The sequence below is a fragment of the Sander lucioperca genome, chromosome 7 (assembly GCF_008315115.2).
Source record: "Sander lucioperca isolate FBNREF2018 chromosome 7, SLUC_FBN_1.2, whole genome shotgun sequence".
Taxonomy (NCBI): Eukaryota; Metazoa; Chordata; class Actinopteri; order Perciformes; family Percidae; genus Sander; species Sander lucioperca.
The window spans coordinates 8,712,105-8,724,547 of record NC_050179.1 but is presented as its reverse complement, the minus strand read 5'-3'; the positions used below and the strand labels follow the sequence as shown (position 1 = coordinate 8,724,547).

Below are 12,443 nucleotides of genomic sequence, written 5' to 3'. Positions count from 1 at the left end.
GACATTTTCTATTTCTTGACTAAGACAAAAGAGATACCAGAAAACACTCTGACCTCTTCCACCTGTAGGCTGCATTAAAGAAAGTCCCCAAACTCCAGAGAATTGAAGTTAGGACTATAACGTACAGTATATAATTCCAGAAATCTCCCTTTGTCTTTCTGTCCAACAACCCCTCTCTAAGCTGTCTTGGCAACTAACCTCTAACCTAACCCTTTTTTCTACTTTTCTCCCTCTCCTCTCTTCATGTCGGTCTCTCTTTGTCCATCAGGTGTTTGTGTGTCTATGGAAGGGTTGTAAGGTGTATAACACACCGTCCACCAGTCAAAGTTGGCTCCAGAGACACATGTTGACCCACAGTGGAGATAAGCCCTTCAAGGTAAAAACACTAACTCTGATACAATGTACATCTGCAGCTGTTTCTCCACATTCTGATGATCAGTGCATTTTGCTATGATAATATTCTGTTTGTGTAATATCTATGGTTGCAACATATCTAGACTAATATACAAGTCTGCAGATGACGGTTCCCTTTATGTGTATGGAAGTGTTAGTGATGGTATGTGCCAATGAATGCATCAAAGTACCAGTACCTACTCTGCCATGCCATTTAAATAAAATGAGTTAAAAAGTAGTTTGTTTAAAAAAAAAATGTCATCTTACCCTGTTAAGTGGCAAACATACCAAATATTCTGTGTTTTTGTGCTCTGCTGCAGTGTGTAGTTGGTGGCTGCAATGCCAGCTTTGCTTCTCAAGGAGGGTTAGCCCGCCATGTCCCAAGCCACTTCAACCAGCAGAGCTCCTCCAAAATGTCTGGCCAGGCCAAACTCAAGGAGGAGTCACCCTCCAAAGCTGGACTCAACAAGAGAAAGAAACTTAAGAACAGACGCAGGTGTACCCTACGTACGTACCAAACAGGAACTCAAACACAAACTGAACCTATTTCAAAATGTTTCTCATTGTGATTTCCCTCTTTTCGTTATTGGGAAGGATTATAAGCTGAACACATTTTTGAGGTAGTGTCATGTTTGCTCAGGTTGATACTGATACTTAGCACCCTTGTGGTACGGTTTGCCTCAGATGGCCTGTGTCTGCATTTTGCAAACTCAGTTCTTTTTTTATTTGAACACCTCTGCTTGTCTTGAAATTCCGGTAATCATAGTGTTTGATGTTTAAATCTGTGTGACGTGAAATCCTATTTTAAATTTTACAGACAAATAGAACGTTTCCTACTGTTGTCGTAAAACACATATCTCCCAGTACTGGGAATTGTACAGTTTTAGTTGAAGAATTTGATGGCCATTAAGAGACCACACCAGTGGTTTTGCGTATTTCAGTCCATTAGCAACAACTTGTGTATACTTGGTTATTGCTAACTTTTTTCCCAAGCATAACTTTTAGATTGATTGATTATTAGTGGCAAACGTTGTAAGCAATGTTCTTGTGGAGCCACGTGTATACATTTCCGTCTCTTGAGAAAGTTTTCTGTTTTTAATGTGATACTTGTGGATATGTTTCTACAAAGTGCTTTGCATAGACCTCAGCCCAAAATCCTTGTTTTCTAATCACTTCAAATGCCACGAGTGTCCTTAACACTGAATATGTGCAGTGAGTTATTTAGAGCACTAAAGTTAACCATAAGATTCTCATTACTACAGCTTTCAATGGGGAGTTGTACCTCCTTTTTAAAAAAAACAACAAAAAAAACAAACAAAAAAGCCGCATTTAAAAACCTCAAAGGAAAAGCATTTTCAGAGATGAGGTGATTCTGACCTAGGTTAGTTACAAAGATTTTGATATATCGAGCCACAGTGGGAACCCTGGTATGATATTTGTTTGACTGCTCTCATCTGAGTCTGTCCTCCTCCTCCAGCGAGACCCCACGACTTCTTTGATGCCCAAACCATGGATGCCATCCGCCACAGGGCCATCTGTCTCAACCTCGCCACCCACATCGAAAGTGTGGGCAATGGCCACAGTGTGGTCTTCCACAGCACGGTGAGTCCGTGTGCATCTTTGCTACTTTTGTATGTCTTGTAGTGTTTTCCTCTGGCTTCCTGTTTCCATTTTAATGGGTTGAAACACAATGGGCCCTATCTTGCACCCAGCGCAACTGACTTTGTACACCGATGCATGTATCATTCCTATTTTGCACCCGACGCACAGCGGACTTTTCCCTCCACAGACGCACGCCGGTAAATTAGGGAATGAACTTGCGCTCCCGGGGGCGGTTCAGCAAAAAGAGGAGGCGTGTTCCGGCGCAAACGTTCCCTAGTGCTATTTTGCAGTTTCAGAAAACAATTCCGCCACAGACCAGGAAAACCTAGTCTAAAGTCAGTGCCGCGTTATTCAGATGCTATGCTATTTTAAGGGCGCATGCTTGGCCGTAATGTAGAGTGTGCACACCGCGCAAACACTTTGCTTCTCTCATCTACACGGACCCAGCAGTTCCCATTTTTGCAAACCATACATAAATACAAGTAAAAATATGACCTTGTTTTACACAACATTTCCATGAATCATGGATGTGTTGATGACATAAATGAGGAAATATTAGAGGACTTAAGGAGATGTGATGTTGAACTGCATGTGCCGATGCCACTTAACCCAAATGCCCCAGCAGTAGCAGCACGGGAGAGGAGAGACCGAAGAGCTGCATCGTCTATAGTGAGGTAATCTCGGTCTAATGTAAGACTACATTTCAAAAATATCACCATGCATTCATAACCTCGTGATTCAGTGAGAGTGAGCCCAAAACATCGGAAAGTATGTTTTTGTGACATTTCTTTATTTACATTTTGTCAAAAAGAAAAATCAATAGCAAACGTCGGTCTCCTTGGCTGTGAACCGCTCCTGGTATGCACCCATGGATGTATTAAGAGCGTGCGCCTAGCAAATCCGCCATTATAATAGCAATCTGCCATGGAACAAGCGCGCCTGCTTTTAAAGGGAATGTGAGATAACGCTCTGATTGATTTATTGCACGTTCCACCCAAACCACACCGATGAGTAATGTAGCTACTTCAGACCAACCCATTTTAGATTTCCGAGATCCGCCCACAAAGCTACTTGCGTTTGATACTTGCGTTTCAGATCGTTAAAATAGGGCCCAATGAGTAGCTGAGGGAGTTTAGAGACAAGGGATGCATTCTCATTTTCTGGAGAAATCACCAGATGCTTTCCTCTGCTTTATGGTCGAATCTGTGCAAAATATTCAAAATAATAATTATGATTTCCCACTCCTAATCAGCATGTTAAAATGTGAACTGTACTACAGAAACTGAATTTAACCAAAGACTTTAAAGGGGTGATAGAATGCAAAACCGATTTTACCTTGTCATAGTTGAATAATGACAGTTTAGTGGGTAACTAGGACATACATAGAACCTCAAAATCCCATTGACACCTCTTTCCTCTGCAAATCTCACAATTTGAAACTGCCTCTGAAAACAGGCAAATCTCAACGAGCCGCCTAGTTGACGTCAACTCGGCGGCTCCTCCTCATTTGGCTCTAGTCTCTATCTTTGTCACGCCCAAACATTTACATAGGCTACACCACTGATCTGAGGTCAGCTTAAGGTGCTTACACACCAACCAGACGGCCAACCGTCGGCAGAAAAGGCAGTCGGACTGATCAGTCGGGTCCCCGAGGTCCAAAAAATGCCTCAAAACACACTGCGGCGACGCCGACTTGAGCGTACGCTCTGCCCGTGCACGAAACGTAATACGTCTCCATAGCAGCAGGCGGCGCTTCTCTGTATTGTTTCTATTAACAGTCTATGATTGTTTCCCAGAAAATGAAAACCGGCAGCTGATTGGACGAACGTGTCACGTGGGTCTTTTTTCTCCGGAAATTCACAGCCAGACTGTCATGGCAGCTTGTTCAGAATACGATCTCATATTGTACTAAAATAGTTCACTGAAATGTGTTTCTGAAAACATTTTAAGCGAGAAATAGGCCATACAGTTGCTGAATCTGTCTTCATTTCAGATCAACAAAGGTCAGTTTAAAAGATTTTCATCAGATTTTGAGCGGCTCATCCACTCACCATTTCCGGGTGAGCCCCGACTGCCCTGTCTCCGACTGAACATGTCGGGTCGGCCCAAATGAAGGCCGACGGCTCCTCCGATGGGCGACGGCACGGGACACACCGAACAGACTCGAGTCACCGACCTTGCCAGACGGTCCGATGGCCGATAATCGGCTCTGTATGTCAGCGCCCTTAGTCTGAATAGGTCGCGCAGATCTCAGAAATTTTATACATTGTTCATGTGCTATTTTACCACTAAATTCACTTCTGAGACTTTTTTATGCGAGAAATCAACTATGTAGAGGTCAAATGTGGGCCGTTTTACAAAAATTGATGTCTAATTGCAAATTTTGTCCGACTGTGTGTCGGAGTTCAGCGGCCGGTTCTGCCTGTGTTGCTGCCTCGCCACCAGGCCTGCCTTCCTTCACAGACCCCGTCCTGCTGTGAGGTAGATGGAGCTCCGTCACGGCTGGTAGCCCGCGGTGATCCATACCCGCGCAAAGTCACCGTTTTTTGGGTTACTGGACTACCAAACGCTGCTGCCCTGACAGAGCTCCAGGGCCTGCAGCTCCCCTCTTCCTGCTAAATGGCCGGTGTGTGTGAGTGAGAGCGCGGTCAGCGAGCTTGTTACGCCCGCAATCTCTTACTCAGGTTCCAGTTAATCTTAGAATGGATATGTGTGTTGAGTTATTTAAACAAACGATTGGGGAAATAAACGCCTCTTGTCCGCGAGTCTCACTGATAAAGCCTGCGGCTGGATGGAGCTCTATCAATGAGAGCTAGCTAGCCTCGTCTTAGAATTCCTCTGAAATTCACAAAAATGCATTAAAGCACCCATATTATGCTCATTTTCAGGTTCATAATTGTACTTTAAGGTTGTACCAGAATAGGTTTACATGGTTTAATTTTCCAAAAACACCATATTTTTGTTGTACTGCACCGCTCTCTCTCACTGCTGCAGATCCTCTTTTCAGCTGGTCTCTGTTTTAGCTACAGAGTGAGTCATGGCGGCTTGTTCAGAATACAATCTCATATTGTACTAAAATAGTTCACTGAAACGTGTTTCTGAAAACATTTTAAGCGAGAAATAGGCCATACAGTTGCTGAATCTGTCTTGATCTGTTGAACGTTCCCGTAATGTTGCACCCTTTAGAGAACGTTCCCCTAACGTTCCCCTACCGTTGAACGTTCCCGTAACGTTGCACCCTTTAGAGAACGTTCCTGTAACATTCCCCTACGTTGAACGTTCCCGTAACATTGCACCTTTTAGAGAACGTTCCCGTAACGTTCCCCTACCGTTGAACGTTCCCGTAACGTTCCCCTACTGTTGCACCCTTTAGATAACGTTCCCGTAATGTTTTAACCTTTAGAGAACATCCCCGTAACGTTCCCCTACGTTGAACGTTCCCGTAACGTTGCACCCTTTAGAGAACGTTCCCCTACCATTGAACATTCCTGTAACGTTCCCCTACTGTTGCACCCTTTAGATAACGTTCCCGTAATGTTGCACCCTTTAGAGAACGTTCCCGTAACGTTCCCCTACTGTTGCACCCTTTTAGAGAACGTTCCCGTAACGTTCCCCTACGTTGAACGTTCCCATACCGTTGAACGTTCCCGTAACGTTGCACCCTTTAGAGAACGTTCCCCTACCGTTGAACGTTCCCGTAACGTTCCCCTACCATTGAACTGAGTTACTGAATTACTGGCGGACGCCGCTCCTGCGACCGTGCATTTGCGCGGCACTTAGACACCACAAATCACCAATGAAAAGGGAACTCCCTGCTGAGTTCAATGATACCTCACACAAGACTCTGTCATACAGTTCATTAGCTGTGAAAGGGGGCGTGGCTAAAGCATAGGGGTCGGGGAAAATCGTCACCAATGAAAAGGGAACTCCCCGCTGAGTTCAATGATACCTCACACAAGACTCTACATCATACAGTTCATTAGCTGTGAAAGGGGGCGTGGCCAACGTATAGGGGGTCAAACCTTTACCAATACAAAAGGAAGTCTCTGCTGAGTTCATTGATACCTCACATAAGACTCTACCTTAAACGGGTCACCATTTATGAAAGGAGGCGTGGCTAAGTACAGAGGGGCGGGCCAAACAATCACCAATGAATAAGAAACTGTCTGCTGAGTTCAATGATACCTCACACAAGGGTATACCTTAAACGGTTGAAATGCTATGAAAGGGGGCATGGCTTAAGCATAGGGGGGGCCAAACCATCAACAATGAAGAAGGAACTCTCTGCTGAGTTCAATGACACCTCACACAAGACTCTACATTAAACAGTTGAAATGTAATGAAAGGGGGCGTGGCCTGAGTAAGTGGACGTGGTTATATTATAGGGGCCGGCTCAGTATCACATGTAGACCACACATTCTAAGTTTCATGTAAATCAGATGATGTTTGTCATATAAGGCTTATTTCCTGTTGCCAGCGGGGGATGCTATGACCAAAAGTCAATATTGGCCTGTAGATGTCCTCAGGCCTGGACTCTTGTTGATTCTGTGAAATTTCAAGCAGATATGACAATGTGCACTGTAGTTACAGCCACTTTCTCGTTCATCGCCAAACACTCAAAATGGCCGCCATGCCACGCCCACACCGTTTGACGAAAAGTTTTTCTTTTAATAACTTTTCATCTTCAAGGTGTTGAGATGGTACAAACCAAGTTTGAAGTCCGCCGGATGAAATCTCTAGGAGGAGTTTGTTAAAGTATAGCACCTTGACTTTTAGGCCTACTTCCTGTTGCCACTAGGGGGCGCTATGACTTTAAGTAAATATCGGCCTTTATTTGTCCTCAGGGTTGTACTCTTATAAATCCTGAAAAGTTTCAAGCCAATTGGACAGTGTACACTCAAGTTATAGCCACTTCCTGTTTTGATGGCGAAATGCACAAAATGCAGCTGGCCCCGAGTATTCCGTAGTCCAGTACCCAGGGAAACGGTGACTTTCACTGGGTATGGAGGTTGCCGCTTTCTCGTCAGACTGTGTGGAGCTCCTAGCTAAAGTCCGACACGTCTTACCAAATTGGCAATTAGCCATCAATTTTCGTAAAACGGCCCATATTTGAACTTTATATAGTTGATTTCTCGCTTAAAAAAGTCTCAGAAGTGAATTTAATAACGAAATAGCCCGACAAACAATGTATAACTTTGCAGTGTCTGAAGTATGAGACCTGCTGTCTCGTCTCCAATGTGTTTCTATGTGGTTAGCTCAAACCAATCAGCGCGCAGCTCATCTAAATATTCATGAGCATACCATATTTGGAAGAAAAGCTCTTGTTCCAAATAGAGCCATATTCACAGGGTAGTTAAGGGCCTAATTAAATAGCATTCGGGCAATTTTCAGCCCAACCAATGTTACATAACCTATTAGGAGACCTTAAGGAACAGTGTAAAATACCCTATATAATCATTCACAACACCCCTTTTAAAATAGGATTTTTGTGTCCACTAACTATGGAGCTATTTATGGCTACCTCAAATTAGAAAGGTCTAAACAGTTCCATTTTTTTTAATTGTCACATCAGAAAGGCTGAAAATATCCTGACATAGTGAGGATTCTATTTGACTTAGTTCATAAACAGTTTTAATCTGTGCATCCATATATTTAAAGGTCTGAGTTATAGGCATAATGTAGTAGCAGTATTCTTGTGTTCCGTAAACACTGTCATAACAATGATATACAGCAGACAAAACAAAGCATTGACATTGTTGTGTGTGTGTGTATATATAAAGCTTATTGTTAGTACTTACACTGTTTTATGTTTAAATTATTTGAATAGCACCTAAAGCGTTTCCAGCGGCTGCATTCTTATCAGGTTTTTATTTAGCACAAAACAATTACAAAACACAGCGAATGATGGAGTAATGAGTTGAATCTGCACCTTTAGCTGGAATAATTGTATCCTGCAAATGAGTGAATACATTCTTGCCCGGTTATGTTATTTCCTTTTTAGACGACAGGGGGCATGAAAGAATCACTATTTGAAAATCAGCCTCTGATCACTGCAGATGTCTTCTTGGTGCACTTAAAGTGAACCTTGTGGATTGCCCCAAGGTTTGATGTTTTTTCTCTGAATCACGCTTCACAGGAAAGACAATTGGATTGTTGTTGTGTATGGTGCTCGTGGTCCATTCTTAGCCCAGTGCGTGATACATTATTAATGAGCTCTTACATGCCTTTGCACCTTACTACTGAGGGCTCATATGAGCACTCGCAGGAAAAAATATTTTTCCAGTGATAGATTCTCCATCTCCTACTGACGCTTCAAAGAGTGAAGGAATACATTCTATATTTAGGGAAGTTAACTATAATGACATTCTGGATGTGAATGGCAGCTTTTTTTTAAATGACTGCTTTTCTTGTGCAGTTCCACTAGGGAGCACTCTGTCTCCACAAAAACCTCCATACAAGAAGAATTGTCACACCGGTTCTACTCGGTCAGTAAACTATAGTAATATTGAAGCTCCGTTGTTTTAACTTTTACTCACAGACAGACAGACACTGTTAAAGACAGGGTTGGTAATGTTGAAGAGCTAGCAAGATTTGAAAGTAGCATCTCCTCGCGGCTCTGTCTAACCCCTCTCCCTGCCCTTGGGGCTCGGACCCACACACAGACGTGCACAAGCTGCTTCAGAGCGAAGAAAGGACCACAATTTTACTTCATGTCTCATTCACCGGTAAGCAAACATCTAATATTATCATACCGAATATTTAAAACAAACATGACTACTGTTTGCAATGCAGCGACAACGCCCATTAATCTCAGGCTTGTACACGTGAGGGGTAGAGTACGCGCAGCGGGACAAGGAGGCATTTCATTGGTTCTTTCCAAGTGGACCGCGAGGCAGTGATTGGTGGGCGTTTTCAATCCAATCCACTTTATTTATATAGCACAATTTAAACAAACACAAGGTTTCCAAAGTGCTGCACAAAAAGATAAAACAGAAATAAGTAAAATAAATAAAACACAATATGACAAACACCATACAAATATGCAAGTATACACATAAGATCAACACTCTACCAGGAGTTAAAAGGCCAAAGAAAAGAGGTGAGTTTTAAGTAGATTTTTAAAATTAGACAGAGAGGAGGACTGTCTAATGTGCAGAGGCAGTCCATTCCAAAGTTTTGGAGCTGCAACGGTTTTCTACAGGATTACAGCAGCTACAAATGACAGATCTTTTACACTCCTTTTTTAGAGCCCATAACTCATTTATTGCTGTTGGGGTGTAAAGACCATTTCAAACAATATATAAAAAGTGTATATTGGAAATAGTTACCAACCCTACCTTTAATGCTTCTGTTCCTGTTGACAGTGTAGACATTGGTGCTATCCTCACTAGAGTATTTGTCTGATCTTAGCTTAGTCCCTTTCAAGTCTTCCCTGCTCTGCTCTGTACAAACCTCAACTGCTCACCAGCAGCCAAGAAATTTAAAAGAAAAGAAGATAAAGCTTGGGAAGAGGTTAAGAGATGTAACCACACATTTGGACACAGATTAAGAAGGAGCAAGAGCCAGCCAGGGTACGGAGAGAAACAAATGGAAAGGAACAGCGACTTGGAGAAAATGGAAAAGGGGTTAAGTGAAGTTCAGGGTCATGGAATCGGAAAGAGATCTGGCCAGTTGGGCATACATTCTCCTCAGCTCTAATCTCTGGAGGATTGTGGTGGAGTAGGACTGCAGCACTGCGTCAGACCCTGGGCCCCAGCGGACCCTCCCAGGCCTCTGGAGAGGAGTAGAGCTGTGGGGGTTCTGTGGAGTTTGGCCAGTGGGCCTCCTGACACTCCAGAGCAGCTCAGTCATGTTTATTATGGGATATTTTTGCTACTGCGCCAATCTGCGTCATCCACAGCTTGACCCCCTGACACTAGACAGGCACCCAGTTTTAGCAGGCCTGCCCTCCCCCGGCTTTCGTTCGGCAGTTTTCACTGCCTTGTTTTGGAGCCACACTAATATTCACTGTTCACTCCCTATTTCCTCCTGCTCTCTCTCTCCCCCTCTCTCTCTCTCTCTCTCTTACCTCCCTCTCTTGGGTCTATAGAGGATTAAGATCTGTCCTTTAAAGCACCAACTGCCATCATCAAACCACTCCGCTCACAAATCACTTCATGCTGCTTAAACACAAGCTCACTTCTTCATCTTCAGCCTTTACATACATGGTCATGGCCTCTTCAAGTGTAGCCTGAGCTTGTGATTATTAACCTGGTGCTGTGAGGAGCCCGAGGGCACAAGTTAGCAGCTATGCATTTTTAATTAAAAGGGCAGTGAAGCAGCTGCTGGTGCACTGAGACACTAGGGCCCATTGCTGCCAGCACAGGATTTAGGCTAATGTTGCAGCCAGGCCCTGTTGTTGATTCTGAGAAGTTGTCTCTTCTCCCTCATGGGGGTCTACCATGGAGCGGCAGCACGAGCCAGCCAACCCCTGGTGGGACGCTAGCAGCAATGTTAATTTATGAGGCGAGACTAGTGCTCTGAAAAGCTAAAAAGGAATTTTTGCATCTTTAAAGACTTATTTGGAAATGTCAAAGAGGGATCTCTAATAACAATTGAAGTTGATCTCTATAAATAAAGAACAAGCAATATGTTTTTTCTTTGGCAGACTAACAAACATCATCACATGTATTTCTTTAAAGATTATTATTGTTACTTTTATCTGATAGTAGAGAGTGACAGGATTTTCTTTCACTTGAATACACAATATTAATACAGTGAGACCAAGAGTTTAACATTGTACATATATGTACAGTCACACAACACAAATTTAATAGAAATACAAAAAACTGTTTTATATTTTATATAAAAAAATATATTTATATGTATAGGTTATATAAGTTCATACAAAGTCTCTACAATAACGAATGATTAAGACAAAGTAAGTAGATAAAATAAAAGCTAAGAGTTGAAATAATTTTAGTATTGAGACAAGAATTACAAACTTTTGTGATTCCTCATATGGCTTAATGAGCACAAGAGACATTGGAAAGAAAAGCAGCAAACTAAGTGGGGATTTACAGAATTTGTGTTTGACTATAAAATTTAGCAAAGTTCATCAAAATAAAAAAAATTGAGAATGCCCTAAAAATAATAATTCTCATGCTGGAGATATAATTGTATCATTTGAAGTAAAAGTGCCTCATTGGAGGTGTTAGGGGTGTTATATAAGTGATCAATCTGTATTCATATTGTGGAGCAATTCGCTCTTGAAATACAAAAAACTAAAAACAGACAGGATTTATAGTCCCTCCCTGTTGTTAATTTCGATTAATTAATCTGAGAAAAAATAACGCGTTAAAAAAAATAACGTAGATTAATCCATTCCATATTGACGTTTGACCCGGAGCCGTTCTAGCCAACATTGGACTGTAAAATGAAGGAGGGAGACGAGAATGTGCTGCCTGGATCATTAACTGGAACATTTACTTCTTCTTCCTGCCAACCATGGCTTCCGAAATCTGGTGCCACTGATATGTCTGCGCTTCTCTCTGGTGCTCTGAAGACGATACAGGCAACACAAACACCGCTGCATGTGACTCTAGTTAACACTATACTCGACAGCAGCTAACATTACCCTACCGCTAGCTAGTTAACACTATACTCGACAGCAGCTAACGTTAGCCTACCGCTAGCTAGTAGCTGGATTAAACACGGTTACAATGCTGACAGCTAACGCTGAACGGTGTAAAGTTTGACTGTTTTATTGTAGAGGACTGTGACTCAACAGCGGGATGTAACAATCTGCAGCTGCCGAGCTGCCGTTGGAAAAACAACACAGACGGTGCGTTCAATGAAACTGGTAAACTACAGCTTCATGGTGCATTTGATGTTATTGTAAATGTCCTTGGTGGTTGTTTTTGTCGTTCAACAGCAATTTACTAGTGAAATAAGTTATTGTTATACATTATTATTAAATCATTTAATTTTGAACATATGGCCTTAGCAATAAACAAGCCGTTCTTTAATATCACCAACTGTTGTTTAGTACCCTTTGTTTTCTTTTCTTTTTTTACTTTCTTAAAAAGTATCGGTTCAGGCACTGTTAATTATGTATGCGATTCATTTCGATTCATTAATCACAGAGTCTGTAATTAATTAGATAAATTTTTTTAATCGATTGACATGCATCGATCACCGGCAATCGCCGTCCAATGCATGCCGGTTAGATTTGTGTCCGACTTGATCCCAACTTGCTCTGCCGTCATGCACACGTGGGCAACGATAACCTCACGAGATCAAGGCGGCCGCAGTTCTGAGACGCAGGCAGCGCAGTTGCTTTTCACCGACTGCAAGACCCAGGTGGACCCAGGGCATGCTGGGAAACGCCGGCCTCTCAGCTGATCTAAAAGCTGATTGGTTCAGAATCGACTCAATATGATGACGTTTTATATAAACTTTTTATTGAG

General features: G+C 42.5%; 1 protein-coding gene across 9 annotated transcripts in view; it reads left to right on the top strand.

The window, feature by feature from the left end:
- The window catches only part of LOC116038544 (zinc finger protein aebp2), a 31,712-nt gene that overhangs the window by 3,261 nt on the left and 16,008 nt on the right, over positions 1–12,443 (top strand). For 4 of the 9 annotated variants that reach the window (XR_004897857.1, XM_031283039.2, XM_031283041.2 and 1 more), the window contains exons 3-5: positions 269–376; positions 714–900; positions 1,871–1,995. Coding sequence is in view for 8 of the 9 variants with exons in the window: in XM_031283039.2 (XP_031138899.1) it covers positions 269–376; positions 714–900; positions 1,871–1,995 (420 nt within the window). In the remaining variant the exon portion in view is untranslated. Of the gene's footprint in view, positions 1–268; positions 377–713; positions 901–1,870; positions 1,996–7,996; positions 8,531–8,657; positions 8,721–10,084; positions 10,486–12,443 lie in introns of those variants that run through there. The other 5 variants (XM_031283037.2, XM_031283040.2, XM_036003173.1 and 2 more) reach the window with 4 other exon arrangements.